The 19,220-nt window shown below is 39.3% G+C and overlaps 1 protein-coding gene across 1 annotated transcript in view; it reads right to left on the bottom strand.

Annotated features, from left to right (window-relative positions):
• The window catches only part of ttc12 (tetratricopeptide repeat domain 12), a 29,954-nt gene extending 11,521 nt beyond the window's left edge, over positions 1–18,433 (bottom strand). Inside the window, exons 1-17 of the mRNA XM_086035771.1 lie at positions 17,878–18,433; positions 17,515–17,669; positions 17,380–17,401; positions 17,147–17,224; positions 16,911–17,032; positions 15,818–15,877; positions 12,871–12,942; positions 12,268–12,328; positions 11,189–11,377; positions 6,072–6,141; positions 5,214–5,302; positions 4,780–4,948; positions 4,265–4,360; positions 2,248–2,311; positions 2,009–2,143; positions 523–615; positions 337–405 (exon numbers count right to left, since the gene is read on the bottom strand). Of these exons, the coding sequence (XP_085891897.1) occupies positions 337–405; positions 523–615; positions 2,009–2,143; positions 2,248–2,311; positions 4,265–4,360; positions 4,780–4,948; positions 5,214–5,302; positions 6,072–6,141; positions 11,189–11,377; positions 12,268–12,328; positions 12,871–12,942; positions 15,818–15,877; positions 16,911–17,032; positions 17,147–17,224; positions 17,380–17,401; positions 17,515–17,669; positions 17,878–17,947 (1,614 nt within the window). The 5' untranslated portion in view covers positions 17,948–18,433. The remainder of the gene's footprint in view (positions 1–336; positions 406–522; positions 616–2,008; positions 2,144–2,247; positions 2,312–4,264; positions 4,361–4,779; positions 4,949–5,213; positions 5,303–6,071; positions 6,142–11,188; positions 11,378–12,267; positions 12,329–12,870; positions 12,943–15,817; positions 15,878–16,910; positions 17,033–17,146; positions 17,225–17,379; positions 17,402–17,514; positions 17,670–17,877) is intronic.
• Positions 18,434–19,220: the final 787 nt, after the last annotated feature.

The raw sequence follows: 19,220 nt of genomic DNA on the forward strand, positions 1-19,220 counted from the left end.
TTTAATCAAATACAGTGACATATATACAGCACCCACTGAACAATGAGAAATTCAGCTTCTACATTAGGGCTTTGTTGACATGAAATGACCTACAAATGTGATGTGGTTTTGCTTTGGAAAATAAAGTTTTCTAGGAAACTTCAGTGTCACTGTAATATATATATATATATATATATATATATATATATATATATATATATATATATATATATATATATATATATATATATATATATATATATATATATATATATATATATATATAATGGAGTTAGGCCCTTCCCATGCCTTCTGTTTTAGTGTCTTAGAGAGCTAGAAAACGAATCACTGACTCACAGTAACAACACCTTCGTCATCCCCGCTCAGCAGGTCAAGGCAGCAGCAACACAATGAAACTGCATTTTCCTGCAGAAAAATCTCTCACCTCTTAATATCTTAATACAAGAAATCACTCATCACAATCCACAAATGTATGCTATTTTTTATGTGGCCTTCAAAGAGTTTGACATAGAATAACCTTACCTTGATGACAGGGGAGGTCAGTGTTGAAAGGTTGATGATCAACCCAAGGAGAGGGTAAAGTATCTCATTGTAACTGCATGCAATGCATTTCTTCTGCAAGGACATTCAACAGTTCAAAAAACAAGATGAAACAAAATAATAATAAATGGGTCGGGTTTTTTTTAATACATATATAAAGTAAACACATGATAGTTTGAGAAGCTATATAATGTACATGTTATATTTAATACAGAACTCTGATTCAATTGTGAGATTTGTAGATTTCTTTGCTACTTTGAGTTTTAGATTTTTCAAGATTTGTTTATCCTGTTTTTTGGTTAATAAATCTTTTTCTTCAGCACGCCTTGCTTCTCCTGCCTCCCTGCATTTGGTTCCTCTATCTCGCAACCATGACAGAACGATCCGACCAAAAATGGACCCGCAGGACATGAGTCCTGGCCTGGCTCCAGCGGCGCATGGCCTGCGGCCGCTAGTGACAGGACTAGCACTGCGCCGAGATCTCAAGTGTGAAACACCGTATTGTTGCGTGTAGCGCTTTAACAAAAAATCATGTGACCAATACAGGAAGTGTGTCGTTTGGCTGTGCCGTGTCAAATTGTGTTTATAAGGAAACAAACTGTATCGACATGTTGTGGGTTTGTTGGATGGAGATTGGATACTTTGGTTAACAAAATCCCATACATAAGTTGCACGTTATCTCTAAATTTTATTAGATGAATTTGAATCTTACATGCATTTGAGCCTTTACACAAACAAGCAGATTTTGAACTCTTCTCGTCAACAACTTCACAAACAGCAAACAAATGGCGCAAACACAATATACAAAGATGACATTTTAAGTACAAAACTAGCAATTGAATAATGATTTTATATTATTTCACAAGCTAATGTTGGGTCAGCATGCAAGTTTTTCCTTTTTTACATAATGTGACCTGCAATGATTTTTGATGTACAGCAGAGGTCAGTGTTGACTGACCAACACAGTATCAATACAGCGTCAACACAGTTCGTGTACTGTGTCAATACACTCCATGAGGTATCATCAACCCATCACTAGCCGGCCGCCACCCGTCCCTGTCCCAGCGGTGCACATCCTGCGGCGGGGTACTGTCATGTTTGGGTTTTTTTAGTTTTGTTTTCTCAGCATTTCTGTGTCTGTCTCGTCAATGATTATTGTGTCCACCTGTGTGCATTTAACGATCAGTCACGGCTCAGCTTGCAAACATTACATGACCAAATTGAGAAAACAGATGAGCTCTTTAATAATAATAATTTTTAAAATCAATCAGGTGATTAATCAGTTATCCGATTTATTTTCTGCCAGGACTATCAGACTTGACATTGGCCTGAAAAACTCCGTATTAGTTGAGCCCTACTATAAACTCTGCCTCACAACTAGTGTTCCCAAAAGCAATTCTTTTGATCAATGGTAGATTACTTCTTCTATGTTTTCTACACAACAGAACAGATATGTGATGGTACTCACGATGGCAAGCAGGAAGGCCTTCCAGAAGTCTTCATCGTGAGCAAGAGAGTGACGAATGAAGTTATCTCGACTCAGACTGTCAACAACTGTTAGAAGTGAGGGGATGATACGCTGATTGTCCTTGCTGATATTGCCCTGTAAAGATAAGACATTCATGAGACATACATGCAATGCAAACAATGTAAATAGTGCATGTTTTTGTCATCATCAATCATCATCTTCAGATCATTTTATCTCACCATTATTGTTGTGAATGGCCCAGAGACCGAGTCTGCCAGCACATTCCTTAGCTGGAGGCCAAATCTGCAAAACACGGTAACACACGAGACATTATGGGAAAAATTAATAATGAATGTGTGATTAAGTTCAACGTGCACGTGACCTTGCACGTACCATATGGAGAATTGATTTACATCGAGCAAATGTAACCTTTCAAGACGACGCATTGGTGCTTTAAATGACCATCTTGTACTCCCTAATTTATAAGAAATGTCAAACCAATTAGCAAACATTTATACAGTTCTGTATTTAGTGATTGCCTGGGAAGATTAAACTTGGCATCTGCAAAGAAATGTTGATGAAGAATATCCATCCATCCATTATCTATACCGCTTATCCTCGCAAGGGTCGCGGGCAGTGTTGGAGCCTATCCCAGGAGTCTTTGAGCAGTAGGAAGGGGATACCATGAATTGGTTGCCAGCCAATCGCAGGGCACACAGAGACAAACAAACATTCACACTCACAATCACACCTAGGGGCAATTTAGAGTGTCCAATCAACTAACCAAGCATGTTTTTGGAATGTGGGAGGAAACCAGAGGACCCGGAGAAAACCCACGCAGGCACGGGGAGAACATGCAAACTCCACATAGGTGGGCCGGGGCCGGGATCAGGGGCAGGGTACACCAAGGACCTTTTACTGCCAATCACAGGCCACGATGTATCCATACTGTATTAACATAATATTTCACTGTAAATTCTCTCTGGGCAGTTTATTAGGAATACCTGAATAATCTAGAAGGCATTTGACCTGTGTAAAGCTATAGTCCACAAGCTTGCCGCCTATAAGAATTCCCCATCCAATTTCAGAAAACATATTGAGGTAAAGCTAAATGATTTTTTTTTAGCTTTGCGCTAGTTAATGATGTTAGTTTTATATTGTTTGAGTGAAACAGTAGTTCATTAATAAACACTTGATTTCAAAAGGTGCATCTACCTTCATGATTCATCACATCACAATTAAAACCAATCTAGTCAGTTTAAAGGGTGTGTTAAGTAACGACCTTTCAAATTGAATAGCCTTCAAATTATATGACATGAGGAGGAAACATCCAGTAAGAATACTTTTTACCTTTACTCAGAAAGTACATTTCAGAGCCTGTACTTTTTTACTTTTACTTTGAGTAATTATTTGAATGCGTACTTTTACTAAAGTCATTTTTTATACAAATAATTGTACTTTTACTCAAGTAGAGAATGTCGGTACTTTTCCCATCTCTGCCAAACACAAGTTGTATCAAACACATTAAGATCATCATAATCACGTTTGTGGTGATGTACAACTACTGGTACACGGCATCTCACTGAAAGGTGGTAATATATATTTTATTTATATTTATTACCCTAACTTTTGGTGCTTGACAAAGGCTCAAAAACATGAGAAACAGCTTAGTACCATTCTAAGCAGGTCTACAACATTGCAAAACACTGTTGATTTAATATATGCCTGTTAATTTGAACTGAAAGGCAGATTCTCTTCAGTTCATTTTCTGGATATCAATGGTTGTTGCCGCTAAGTGTGCATTTACTGTACAGACAAAATGCATGATTTTGGCCCCGCTGAACTGGGTGCCACATAACTCTCAGAGGAAGAGACGGCGGAAATTGATCACCCCAGTTCAGCGCCTGGCACGTCAACTTATTTCCTGCTGTGTTCAAGAGGCCCAATTGTCCTTTCATGTCTGTTTTCATGAGGCTTCTGAAAGGGGAACCGCTTGAAAACAGCTCTTTACCTTGAAGAGACATTAACACTTGAGCTGATTTATTAAAGATGTTAGCTTTTCCATTTCTCTGAGAACCTTTCCATGATGGGGACACATTCTGAAGTACATTGAATATAGATATGATACACTGAGGTATAATAGGCTGGTCTGTGGGTCACAGTCAAGATTTCTAGAAAGGTGAATTTCCACATTTGGAAATATGAATAACTTGGTGGAATGTGAGGAGAATCAGGTTTGTAGTGCTGCGCTTATACTTTTTTTCTCTCGCCAACTCTTGCAAAATAAGGAGTGCTCTGTTCTCCCGTTGCTGCCCTGGCCTCGAGATGCACGCCATGAGGCTCCTCGTTAACCTTCAGAGTCAGATTAAGGAAGGACAGATAGGAAAGTAAAGTAAGTAAAAAGAAGGGGCACAAAGGGGAGAAATGATAAAGCGTTTTGGCAAATGGCATCTTATTAACTTGAAATTGCATTCTATCAGAAACTGCACAAAAAATGCTGAGAGAGGTTGTGCTAAGGCAAAAATGCCAAGAAAAGAAGAGAAGGCTGTAATACTTCATAGCATGTAATAGAAATCCTCGGATGCCATGCTAATGCACCCAACATTAAGACTATATTCCAAAACTAAGTCGTTAAGATTTTTATATGGCTAGAATGAAGCTGCATTAAAAGTTGTAATTGTACTGGAATTGAATGTGCAATTACCACACATTATTGCCGATAAAGGAAATAACAGTGCAGTAACGCAAAAAAGTTATACAAAACATCATACATGGGCACATCCAAGTTGTCAAAAAGAAGACGTCTGCCATGTGCAGTATGCGAGAACAGACATAACAATTCCAGGCACTCCTTCTGCATTACGTCATTTTCAGATGAGACCAAGGGAATAATGGACTCTTTGGACACTGGACATGTCAACAGCGTTTTCTGGTTTTCCTCTGAAAGCCACACAAAGAGGTTTTTACATCAAAATCTGGACATGGAAGGTTACAAACCAAAGTACTGCGTACTAATGGGAACTAATGTAAAGTTGTTCCTTTCTATGATGAAGGACATTAGTGAGAATGTGTTTCCATTCATCCAGAAGAACATTACTGTGTCTAGTAAATCTGCAAACAACGGTAGAGACAAACGACACACAACGTCCCAGGAGGTCAAAGACCGAACACCGGGTTGTTTAGGGTCATTTCATTATCTAAATACCGTTTTCCTTGCATGTGACCGTCCAAACATTGAGAATGCAAACACACAGGTCTTGGCTGCATGGGTCATTTGCTTCCTGCAAAAGACAACTGTGGAGAAAAACAAAAATAAATACATTTGTTAATTGATTAAAAGTGACTTTTTAGTTGCTTTATTGGGCACTGGGGCATGTGAGAAAATGTGTCTTCAAGGAAACTGCACAGTTTTTAGTCCTATTATGGTGTACAGTCAGGCTCATTTTAATAAATCCCATCCCCACGCTCAATTTCTCCATCCAATGATGTGGCAAATACTTGTTCGTGCCTCTAGGCATGACTTTTAAGACCTCTCTCTCACTACCTGTCAAAACTAAGCAGCATTATATTTGAAAAGTGAGAAATGACGATACAGTGCTCAAATTGGATCTCATTAAACATATAAGTCCATTTAAATGAGGTGTCTGCTGAGTGTTGATGTACAATGATTTCAACACTTCTGCCGGTTATGCAGCAGTATCGAAATGAGCTATCTTTATCTATTTCAAGCTGCATACCCCTGACAATGACTGAACCCACTTTGATTATGGCAATCCTAACAATTGGCAAGTATGCAGCAAGGTAACCATAACTTTGCTGATGTGACATGAGTCCGGATTTGCAATTACTGTGAGAAAAGTAAAAAAAAAAAAAAATAATAATAAAACTCACTTCTTTCAATCATCTGACTATAATCTTGTTCTTGCACAACAACAGCAAAGTCAGGTCTGGAAGGGATTTCCCTACACTCGGCCATTAATGTCCGTGAATGTGCCTATCTGCTATTGCATTTGTCAAAGCTCCGCTGAAAGCTGACAGCCAACTTTCCCTCCGGTCTCCTTACCTCCTCGTTGTGTCATTGCTGTCGATGATACTGAAGCCATTGTGCAGCCTGAAAAGCGTCTGGCCGCTGCCTGTTAGGACGAAAGCAGTAAATGACAAGAAATGACAGTGTCATACTGTAATATTTCATAACAGCATGTGGAAGCTAGTATAAAGGGTGTTGCGACATTGCTGCTCTCACATTTAGTAGTTACATTTAGTCATTTACCTTGTTAGAAGCGTAGGACATGAGAGAAACAGATGAGATTTAGGAGCAAAAGTGTGGTTCCTCACTCTGAGATGCATTACACAAAAAGTCAAACTGAGAAGTGAGCCATTATTTTTTAAAGGCGTAATGTCAACCCTGCTAAGATACTTTCAGCGGTGAGTTGTGTAAGTCTTGCCCTTTTCTACTGAATGGCATTGTGGGACAGGTATTTTATCACTCAGCAATCATCAAAATGGAGAAAAAGAAATAGTGGATGAGAAATGTTGGCCAGTGCAAAGGGGAATACTCTACACTACATTAAAGAAGTGATGCATTAAAAACGATTACTACATGAAATAAATCAAGATACATCATTCTTGGTGTGGTGGAGTTACTCGTATTCAGTGATGTTGGGAGGGTTGCAAAAGTGTTTTAAAATTACCATTTAGAAGAAAAAAGAAGGCGGTGCGCATGATGGATTGTATGCAAACTACAATGTCTACCTTTTGGCAATGCTTCAAAATGTAAACGGTGCAGACTTTCAAAGTCAACTGTTGGGTCAGAACAAGTCAGGCCGCTGGTAGCTTTATGAGAGGAAATTTCAGTCTGAAGTTTAAAAACACAGCTTCACACAACAACATGCAACATGATGCACTGGCGGTTCCAGACAGTTGTGTGACAGTGTATAATAGTCGTATGTTACATAATGTTGGACATGGAAGTTTAAAGTTGCACATGTCATAAAATAGGTGTCACTGAGAACATCCATCCATCCAATATCTATACCGCTTTATCCTCACGAGGGTCGCTGGGTTGCTGGAGCTTATCTCAGCTGGCTTCGGGCAGTAGGCGGGGGACACCCTGAACCGGTTGCCAGCCAATCGTAGGGCACACAGAGACAACCAAACATTCGCACTCGCAATCACAAGGGACAATTTAGAGTGTCCAATTAACAATAGCATGCATGTTTTTGGAATGTGGGAGGAAAGCGGAGTACCCGGAGAAAACCCACGCAGGCACTGGGAGAACACGCAAACTCCACACAGGGTGGCCGGGGCCAGAATCGAACCCACGACCTCTGAAATGTGAGGCAGACATGCTAACCACCCTCACTGAGAACAGCAAAGACAAAATATATTTTTACACTCACTGCACGGGCCAATTCCACACTATTTATCAGTTGGGCTTGATATATTTGCATACCAAGCCGGGTGTGGCCCACAGGCCCAGAATTTGACACATAAAGTCCATTGCTGATGACTGCCAGTTGTCCTAATCACATAAGAGCAGCACAAATATCTAACATGCAACCCCGCTTGTCAATCTCAAGAACCTCTGTCTAGTTTGTCATTTAACTACATAGCCGAGCGACAGGTTTTTTTTCATTCCCTCTCTCCCACGCTCCCAAGGAGTGACAGGGTTGAGTGCAAGGCCTGCCATTGATGTGGTGGCAAAGACACCTGCGAGCACAGATGTTCCATTAAATTACTGCCAGAATGGCTTTGAAAAAGATTATTACTGCCAGCTGTTGTCACACAACTTGGCTTTGTCTGCACCAACAACTAATACAATCACATTTTTAATGAATAATTTTAGTTTTGAACTCTGCAGCAGTAGATGAAATCACAGTACTAAAGGATATGTCTTATTCTGGCAATGGTTGCTCTCCCAATTTAATCATTTCACAAAATGAAGGTTAATCAGTCCCCAGGCATTGTAAACTGTTAGCTGACTTTTTAATGAAAATACTGAATAAGCATGAATTAAACACACAGTTGCAGAAATGGTGTGCCTTATTCATTTGATTGTTGTCAAAAAATCTTATCATCTTGCCTCACTATCTACCAAGAAATAATGATTCATCCCCTGACTAACTTGTGAATTAGAGTGAATAATTATATACTGAATGAGTGTGTCACAAGATTGTTGCAGCACTGCAAATAATTGTGTGGGAAATCCATCGATCCATTTTTATAGCACTTGCCCTCATTATGGTCGACAGGATGAGAGGCGGGTACACACTGGACTGATCACCAGCCAAACGCAGGGCATATATAGAAAAACAACCGTCCACACTTACATTAGGATAATGTAGTCTTCAATTAACATAACATGCACATTTTGGGAATGTGGGAGGAAGGCAAAGTGCCCGAAGGAAGCCCACAAAAGCACGTGGAGCACATGCAAACTCCATAAAGGGAGGCCAGAACCATGATTCACACCCAAACTTGGGAACTGGGAGGCAGACATGATAACTAAGAGTCCAGTCTTGTCACAGTATTAGTGTCAGAAATATTATTGAGAAATATTGACAGTTTTCATGAAAAATATAATCTTTGATCCTGTTGGGACAGTATTGTGAAAGAAATTTTTTTGCACCATTCTAAGATCCCAGTAACTGGTAGCATAATCTAGACTTGAGCACAATCATGAACTACCGTATTATAAGACGCTACTTTTTTCCTAGGTTTTGAACCATGCGGCTTATATAAAGGTGCGGCTATTCTGTGGATTTTTCTTCCACCGCTAGGGGCGGTCTAACCGGCAGAGCTGGGGATCGCCTATTTCCCATTTGCATATTCCATCGACCAGCGTGGTCCCAGTCGCTCCGAGTCAGCCAAATGCCGTCAAGAACGGACGGACATATCCTGTACCACGTCACACACAGGTCTCACAGACACAATGACATGTGCCCCATATGGTTTGTATTTCACGAATCACCACGCTGTGCGTGTGTGTCTGTTGTTTTTCTTTGATATTTTGTCTTTGTAAACGTGTCTGCTCGTGCGGCGCCTGCTTGTGACACTGAAGGTTATGTTCTCGCCGACGAGGGATGGACCGGGACCACGTGGTCGATTAAATGTTGAGTGCGATGTTTGCCACTGTGTTATTTTTGTTGACACTATTTTATTGTGTGCAAGGTTATGCCCAGTTGCTAAAAGGAAAATAAACAGTGGAGCCTATACCTCAACTCATACTGTGTTGTTGAGCCAAAGCTGGACGCAGAGTAAGCACATGTGGTTACCGTCTTGAAACTACATGCGTGTCTCCTGTCTTGTGTTTTTATACTTGGCTATAAGTACATTTGTCTAAAAGATGTCTACGGGGACCACAGTCTCGGGAGAGGGATTGAGTGCCTCCCAAGCGCAAAGCGAGAGACCCGCTGAAGAACAACCAACATTAAAAATGCAGGACGGAACGCGGTTGGCGGTTAGGCGATGCCCAGCTCTGCTAATCGGAATTACAATATAATACATCCATCCATCCATCCATTATCTATACCGCTTATCCTCACAAGGGTCACGGGCGTGCTGGAGCCTATCCCAGCTGTCTTCGGGCAGTAGGCGGGGTACACCCCGAATGGGTTGCCAGCCAATCGCGGGCCACACAGAGACAAACAAACATTCGCACTCAAAATCACACCAAGGGGCATTTTAGAGTGATCAATTAACCTACCATGCATGTTTTTGGAATGTGGGAGGAAAACGGAGGACCAGGAAAAAAGCCACACAGGCACGGGGTGAACATGCAAACTCCACACAGGAAGGCCGGGGCCGGAATCAAGCACACGACCTTTGAACTGCGAGGCGTACCAGCAAACCAGCGTACCGTACCGCCCCAATACAATACAATACAATACAATACAATACAATACAATAATTGCCATTAACAGGATGTGACTGGGCGGCACGGTGGTCAACTGGTTAGCACGTCCGCCTCACAGTTCAGAGGTCATGGGTACGATCCCGGCTCCGGCCTCCCTGTGTGGAGCTTGCATGTTTGCATGTGCCTGCGTGGGTTTTCTCCGGGTACTCCGGTTTCCTCCCACATTCCAAAAACATGCATGGTAGGTTGATTGGACACACTAAATTGCCCCTAGGTGTGATTGTGAGTGCGGATGTTTGTTTGTCTCTGTATGCCCTTCGATTGGCTGGCAACCAATTCAGGGTGTCCCCCGCCTACTGCCCGAAGACAGCTGGGATAGGCTCCAGCACTCCCGCAGCCCTTGTGAGGATAAGCGGTATAGATAATGGGTGGATGGATGGATGGATGAAGAATGTGACTGCAGGTGGAGGAGTTCACCAGGCAAGGGCGCTATACACTAGGTTATGAATTTCATGGTACGCGGGAGTAGAACTGACAAACTGGAGTGGCAGCGAGCAGTGAATTGAAAATAAGTACTTTATTTTCTCTTTGTTCTGTTCTGTTTTAATCAGCAAAGTTGCTGCCGTGTTAAAAGGTACTGTTAGGAAAGAATCTGTTCAGGCGCATACATGTTCATTTACAGTTCTGTAAATGCAGTAAATATCAAATTTTTCTTTCTGTAAATGCAGTAAATATCTAGCATAGATAGGTGCGGTTTATATAAAGGTAGCACTTATATATGCTGTTTTTCATTCTTCTTTTTTTTAATAGAGTGGGTGCGGCTTATATAAAGGTGCAGTTTATTGTCTGGAAAATACAGTAGTTTATATTAAGTAGTTTAGAAAATTGGATATGCAATTATTTATAGCAATTATATGCAATTATTATTTTTGGATACTGAATGTTTTGTCTTAACACAACCTCCATTTGATATGGAGATAATATTAGATTGCTGTTGCTATTGTAGGACTCATGATAAATGGGGGCAAGAAAATAATCGTGTAGAAAGGAGAGGAACATAAAAAAGACTTGTAACTGAAAATGTTTGGTTTAATCTCCCATTATTGTAAACAAAAAGTCCCATTTGTAACCCCGCTGCAGGTGATTCACTTCACCTGCACTTAAATGCTGCCTTTTCTTGATGTATTGCCTTTTGTAACTTCTTAACACTCCTGAGGTTGGTGAATCAGTGGAGCAGGTTATTAAGAAAGACTAGAATGAGCACAAACTGATTCAGAGGAGACAGCCACTTGTTTAAAGACAGAATTTTTATAAAGTACACTCACAGTCGGTCACAGCTTGAGAGAGAATCTCCAATATTCCACAGTAGTAGAGTAGCATCTGCCCAGGCTCTGACAGCTTCTCCACAAGATGAGGGATTAGTTTGGCCTTTTCCACCCCCTTGTCAAAATCTTGCCTTGCATTGAATTCTTGACTCTCCTTCTTCTCATCCAGCTCCATCTTGGTCAGATATTCTGTGTTCCAGGAATGCAAGAGTCATATCCTTCCAAAGACCTTATTTATCCTTATGCGAGTATGACATTTCAGATTTTCTAGCTCAGAATCAAAAACATCCATAGCAGCCACATTATACGTATCAAAAAAAAAAACAACAACAACAGGTTACAAGTCAAAACAGAAAATGTTATCGTCATTTAACATTTTAAAGTAATGTTTTTGTTTTTGGTTTGTAATGCCCATGAAGCAATCTGTCAGCGGCTCACTGATTTGTTTGCAATATTTCTCAGTAGATCCTTTATTTCATTTATGGATTTGGTTGTGTGATGCTGATTTTGCAGCTCTTCCTCCCTCAGTACCATCAAAATCCCCCTGACTCCTATTGCAGGCAGGACTCGTTTTGGTTTCTGAGTAATTATAGTAGCGCCGTTATTGTCATGTGTAATTTAATTTTTATGAATTCAACTGTCTGAATAAATAATGATGTCGAGTAATATTTTTGGGACTGAGACTGTTCTTGTGATCCAACAGAAACGCCGGGTGTGGTGGTGGGGCAGTCCAGTCGTATAAAATGATCCGTTTCTCAGATGTTTGAGAAAAATGTACATTTTTGTTCTAATCTATAAACTACTGACAGCATTTGTGATGAGATGTGAAACCTTTTCCAAGACAACCAGTCCATTTGCAGTGGATTCACTGCATGAATCGACCTGGATGAAATAGAATATTCACAGGGATACCGACAACATAACTCCAAAATTCCAAACACGAATATTGCCATTTAAAGTATTTACCAAAATGAAAAATGGTCAAAGTACCAAAAAAGGTCCAGTTTTTCTTTTTTTTATCTCAACTTTTTCCAGAGTTGTATCTTAAGATGAGCAATGGGAAATTACTCTTACTTTACCTTTAGCCATCTTCTCCATCTGTGGTTTGAGTTGAGCTATCTTTTCAAAGCATGTTCTGGACTGCGTAAAGAAAGGAGAATCATTTGTCTAATGCAGTGTTTATCCCCACTCACTCATTATTATCTCATTATCGACCACGGTGTTGAAGATTATCATTAAGTCAAAAGAAAATAACATGTTTTGCCATGTTTAATGAGATGTTCAACTATGTACTATCCTGCTTAATCATTTTCCACCTTTACCATCCTCACATCTAAAAGAAAAAATCATTCTACTTCTTGTTTGAGCAGCTCCAGAGTTACTGACCCTTCATAAATATGTTACAGAAATATGGATCAGCAAAGATCCAAGGAGGATTCACATGAAAGCTGAAAAAAAAAAAAAAAAAAAAACCTTTCATGTTGATGGACAGTAAGATAGGCATCTTACTCATGTGCATGCTGAGCCTTGAAATTCTCTTAAAGTGTTAATCTAACACCAGCATAGAAGTATCAGCATTAAAACGTGTCTATCATCACTAGATGAGATGATGAGCATACGTTGCCTGCACAAAAGCAATGTGTCGAATAAGAAACAGCGAGATGAGCGCTCATCATACTTACCTCACTATACTTCTTCAACCCAAGATACGCCTTCCCCATGTGAAGGTGAGCCTTGATGCAGCTCTCATTACACTGATTCATAAGGAAGAGTTCAGCATTAGTAAGGACTAAGGGCACAAACATCTTGGAATTTGATAGTGATCTGAGGTGTTTCCTATTACAGCGGTGCCTTGAGATATGAGTTTATTTCGTTCCCAACCATGCAAAAATCTCACATCTCAAATCCTATTCCCCCCATTGAAATGAATAGAAATAGCGTTAATCTGTTCCAGCCTGCCACCAGCCCAAAGAAATGGGTGTAATGCATTTGTTAATAATATTTTTTAAATGTACTCGACAGTATTATAGAAAAAACACACACTCATAGAGTAATGACAGAACTGAATGGAAAGTAAAGCAAAGCAGATAAACAGTTTTTGCTTTATATCCAGGATATTGTACACCTTCCTTTGTGAATGACTTGGCCACCTAGGGGCAGTATAATACGGCTAAACAGGGCATGGCGAAGGTCTCAGCTACTCAGTAAACCAGTTATATTAGCTGTTCATCGCAGAGGATAAAGAACACATACGTGTCAGTATTACTATATTATTTGCCCACATTCGTGTTGCTCCACTGTTTGTGACGAAATATCCGTTGCTTAATGAGTCAAAATACTGTGACGCTGATGCTTTCCGTTAACCCATCTAAGTTATCTAAAGAAATTATAAGTCGGGTAACTCATATCACAGGGCGCCACTGTACATAAATACCACTGGCTCAATTTTAGATTTGGTTTTTGCCTGTGAAGACTAAATTTATAATCAAGGCTTCAACAAAAAGAAACCCAGAGAGGAAAAGTGAAAATGAAGATGAAACGGGATCAGTGAGACAATCAACTGCCTTGCCATCCACCAATACACAGATATATTGACTTTTTTTTTTAGCGTGCCCACCACCTCCCAACCCACCTTGCATTTTATAAGAATTTGAAGAACTAAACTTGACTAAACTTTACTACTCCACTGTGACGTTGAGAGCGTGTCGTCGACTGGTCCGCTAATCACGTTTTTTGCTTGAGGAGCAGGCCAAGCCACGTCCAGCAGCAGCAGCTAGCGTGTTTTTATTTTGAAGGCCTGACTTTACCAGGTGCATAATGTTTACGCTGATGATGACCAAGCTTTGCCAAGCTATCTAACAGGATCGCTTTTGCCTGTGGTTGTAAATAAAAGCTTGCTTTGTGGAATGGGTCTGTTGGAACCTCTTGGTACACAATACACAGCACACATGCTATCAAAAGAAGAGTGGGAAATTATTCCGCCGCACACGAGGCCCGTGATTATTTGCAAACACAGTAATTTCCCACCAGGCAGAATCCGCTGGTGTGTTGGGCCCAGAACAATGAGGACAGATTTAACCGTTTTGGCGAGTTTTACGAATGTTGCCTGGCTGTCCCAGCAGTAAGCACACCAAGCAGGGGATTTTTGGGATTATGGAAAGGCCATCATGGGACAGCGAGTGAGCCTTCACCTACCCAACGTCGATGCTCTTGTGTTCTAACATGTATTGTTACAGTTACAACTGCTTGTTGTTGATGAGAATGCTTTTATGTGTAAATTTTGTGTAAAGATGTTTTCTGAGCATTTTTTTTTCTAATTATAGTACTGTGCTGAAAACATATCATTAACAACATAAGCAATTTGCCAATGATCGTTCGACTTGTAGCACAATAGTTTCGACTTGAAAAATTCTCAAGTCATGCCCATCCAATTTAGCTCTAACAAGTGCCATTATCATGACCAATATTAATATACAGTAGTGCAATAGGCATAAGTGTTCATTAAAAAAAAAAAAAACGAGGCAGATGCTTTATCCATAAAAAGGTATTACGTAATATTATTGCAAACCACTGCAATATTATGCACAGCTTGAAAATGAACACTGCGCTTAAACATAGGAAGCTGGGGTTATGCTTTATAAAAACATAGGTATTGTTCTTAAAAGTTAAAGAAAATTGAATGTACTTAACAAATGTAGTGATTTTTATAAAAAATGTGAAGTCACTGCAAAACTATGCAGTTTGAAAATTTAACTCAGTGATTCTTCAACATACCGCTAGAGGGAACCCACGTACCACTAGTGATACCTTGAGAATCACTGTTCTGTCAACACTTCCTTACGTCAGGGTTCTTCAATCCTGTTCGTCAAGGGACAGACCGCATTGCGCCATGCTGGCATTGTCTTATACACGCCCTCGGTACACCTGACAATTAGGTGGCTGACAATAGACTAAACTTTGGACCAGGGGTCTTCAATCCTGTTCCTCGAGGGCCGGCATCCTGCCTGTTTTCCATCTCTCCCTGCTGCAACACACATACTCAAATGATCAGGATTGTTATCCAGCTTCAACAGACCTTGCTGATTATCTGACCATTTGAATCAGGTGTGTTGCAGCAGGGAGAGATGGAAAAGAGCCAGGAAACCAGCCCCCGAGGACAGGATTGAATACCCTTGCATTAGGTGTTTAAGAAATGACCACACTCCAATCTTATAAATACAATTGTGTGTCGTCATGAAAAGTCTTCCAGAAGGGTGGAAGCTGTCAAAGCAGCGTAATGACAGACCGACACTTCATATTTGTGTGTCTAAATACAATTAGTGCTGGGCTGACAAACACATGAACACGAGGTGGCCAAAGAGTCGCATTTATATTGATTCCCACGTCCACTTTTCCTCTCATAACCTGCGCGGTGTCTTAAAAAATTATGCCAGCTGTTGGCAGTAAAAATTGGCTTTAATTGTGGCTTGATTACAAACAGTTAAATTCCACTTTTGCCAACAAACCTCAGTGTTTCTGTATGACTGCTTTGTTGTGAAATGCATCCCATTAATCCATCCGACCACACAGTGGCATAGTATGACAAATGAGGTTGCAAATGACTTAAGCAAACATCCAGCAGTATCTCACCTTCAGAGCCCATTCACAGTCACTTATGGCCTCCTCGTACCTCTCCAGATTGATGTAAGCCTACGGGGATGCAAACATTAAGACAGGTGGGTCTTATGTGTCAAAAATATACCTGGCACCACAATATACAGATGAAATTACAAATATCTAGTGTGACATTTGGTACACCTTTGTGATTTTATATGATCCAATACAACAGCGAGCAATCTCATTATTACCTTTGCTGACACCAGGCCTCCATTAGTCACCAAGTAAATCTGAATTCATCCGAATAAAGTATTGATTGATTGACACTCTCAGAGAGGTATTTTAGCTTATAGAAGGGTGTTGTGGTGTTGTAGAATTGCACATAAAATTTTGAGCCGCTCCTTAAGCTGCTACATATTTGCGATATATCATTTATTCCACTTCAAAACATCAAAAACATTGTTTCATTAACAATTGACTATACATATGCGTATATGTATATAAATATAGATGTATATATATATATATAAATATATAGATGTACATATATATATATATATACATATACATATATATATACATATACGTATACATATATATATATATATATACACATATACATATATATACATATATATATATACACATATACATATACATATACATTTATATATATACATATATACACATATACATATATATATATATATATATATATATATATATATATATATATATATATATTACTTTCACGTTAGGAGTTAACACATATTGTACAAAAAGTATTTTGTAAAAATTTGGGAAATTGTTCTCATGTTCATTGAGATATTGAATGAAATCTTGTGTACTCATATATGCTGAGCACTGTATATACAATGTGAAGACAGTGAGACGGTATTGAATTTCATTAAACTGTGCAGAAATACCCCATTGTCTGATGAGTACGTATTTATGTATTGTTTATTATCGATAGCAGAAATATTAATATGGAAATCTGTCTAGGTCCGAATAATATCTGAAATACGAAGGACCAAGAACCGACCTTTGGGGTACCTCATATTTTAAGTCGTAAGACATGCTGTATCTTTTAGGGGTGAGCAATGTGATCATTGTGTAGGCTATTCACTTGCGCTCTGTTGGTATACAACTGCTGCATGTCGCGTAGTTCAGCCAAGCCTTCGCTGTAGTATTTCACAGCAGTCTCAAAATCTCTTTGGGCATAGGCTTGATTCCCTTTGTCCTTAAACGCTGTGCAGACAAAAAGCATAAAACGTTAAACAGGATATAAAGCCGGCTCTGCAGACAATACAGCAACCTGTCCACCTCCCAACAGCAGATTTGAAGTGGCAGGTTACAACACACCAGTGGCCTTTTTCTCTTGAGCGAGTCTCCTCCTCCTTCTCTCTTCCGCATCTCTTTCCATAAACCTCATGAAATTCTCTGGCCACAAAAAGAAAAACACTTCTATTGGTATTTATGTCTCCAATGTAGAGCCCCCGGTGACATAAACAGCAACAGTAAAAAGGAAAATAAAGAATCTGTTTCCCTTCATTACAAGAGATATTTTATATAATATTCCTTTCATTGGGCCTTACCTGCACTTTCAGTGTGTGCCTCCTGCAAAACATTAAGAATTGTAAATATATTATTGACAATTAAGAGATATTTAAAGGGGAAAATGTTTACGCGGGTGTGTGTGTGTACTTGACGAACAATGGTAATATTTTTACCATAGGAGGCTTAGATGGTGGGTTTGTATTGATTGTGGTCTTGTTGAATTTTGTCCTGCTGGATCCATTCAAGGCTGCAATTTGGCAATCTGCCTTCTTGATAGCTTTCTGCTGGACTTCAACATCTGATGAGTTTAGGTCATTCACAAGCTTGCCTGGAAAAGATTATACATCATATTAAATGCATTAAGACACTACAGTCTTTAGAAATGTCATATCAAATAAAATAGCGTACAAGATTAAAACTACACTTGTACGCAAATGCAAGGTTACTCAGAAAAAAAAATCCATTTTGTTAGTACTTGCTCTTTATGACTGCCAAAAGTCCTAAGTAGATGACCACATATTATGGACAATACTTACTTATATCGTCGACGTTCTTCAAGAAAACGTCCAAGTCTTCAATTGAGTCCATGTTGTTGTTTGGCTCCATTTTTCTTTCTTTTGATTAAATAAGTTAAGTATAGCCACAGACGGTCAAGGAACCTTTTCACACGTTTTTGAGCACTAAACGCTGTCAATTTCTATTTGTATGGGGTGCTAAAATTACACCTTGAATATGTAAAACCTAACAAGGTGCCGCCACCAACGATTCGTGTCACGTTAACCAGACCGCCTTGTCTTGATATCAACACTCTGGGTTACCATGACGACGTGATGCCGACAAAGAACTGGAAATTCCATTATCAAAGTCCGAAAATCAATTGAGTCGATGTATTAATTAAAATAGTAATAATACATGTAATAATTTAAAAATATATACAGACACATTACCAAAAATGTCCTCTCCCTTTTCAACTGAAATTTATAACGAACATCCATATGCCTGGTTTTTTTTTTTCTTTGTTTGTTTCTTCCGGATTTCTTGTTTAAACTGTTGTGTTATAGTTCCTAAAAATAAAAATCATCACGTTGCCGAAGGACCCCAGTATGTACTTTGAAAATGCGGTTGCTTCCTTTTTTTTTTTTTTTTTTTTTTTTTTTTTTTTAATTCCTTCTGAAGTAGGCACCGCTGTAGCAGCACCTCTGGCCCTCAGGGATCTCGGGGTCAGATGACCTCGTCTATTTCGGTACCAAAACTACATGAAAATCAACAAAAACAATTCTTAAACGTGCTTGTTTTAAGGGCCCTACAATAAAATACACATAAAAAGAAAGAAAGAAAGAAAGAAAGAAAGAAAGAAAGAAAGAAAGAAAGAAAGAAAGAAAGAAAGAAAGAAAGAAAGAAAGAAAGAAAGAAAGAAAGAAAGAAAGAAAGAAAGAAAGAAACGTATTGTTCTTATCAGTTGTACGACACTGCCCCCCAGTGTTTCTAATAACACTGTAGGTTACAGTGTCAGTGGTTATCAAGCATTTTACACTTAGCACCACTCAAAAAACATACGAACCTGCAAGTACCACAATTAAGGGCTAACTAAGTATTCATTAAAAACGAGACAAATGTTTTATTACTAAAAAGTATTCTGATTCACTTAAAAGGTAGGAACAAAAGTGAATGTGTTTTAACATCACGTACATACTAAATAAAAATAAATAAATAAAAAGCCTTCGTCACCTAAAATTGCTATATTCTATGCATAAAATGAAACCAGAGCCGTTGTTGCCTTTGTGTATCAGTCAATAATAATCTATACATTCTGGTGTCAGTGTTACATTGCCGTTTAAGTCAAATGCAAAGTTTGATCAAGGACTTTTTAAAGTGAACT

This window comes from Filicampus tigris, chromosome 7 (assembly GCF_054856515.1).
Source record: "Filicampus tigris isolate MCC_2025a chromosome 7, RoL_Ftig_1.0, whole genome shotgun sequence".
NCBI classification, from domain to species: Eukaryota; Metazoa; Chordata; class Actinopteri; order Syngnathiformes; family Syngnathidae; genus Filicampus; species Filicampus tigris.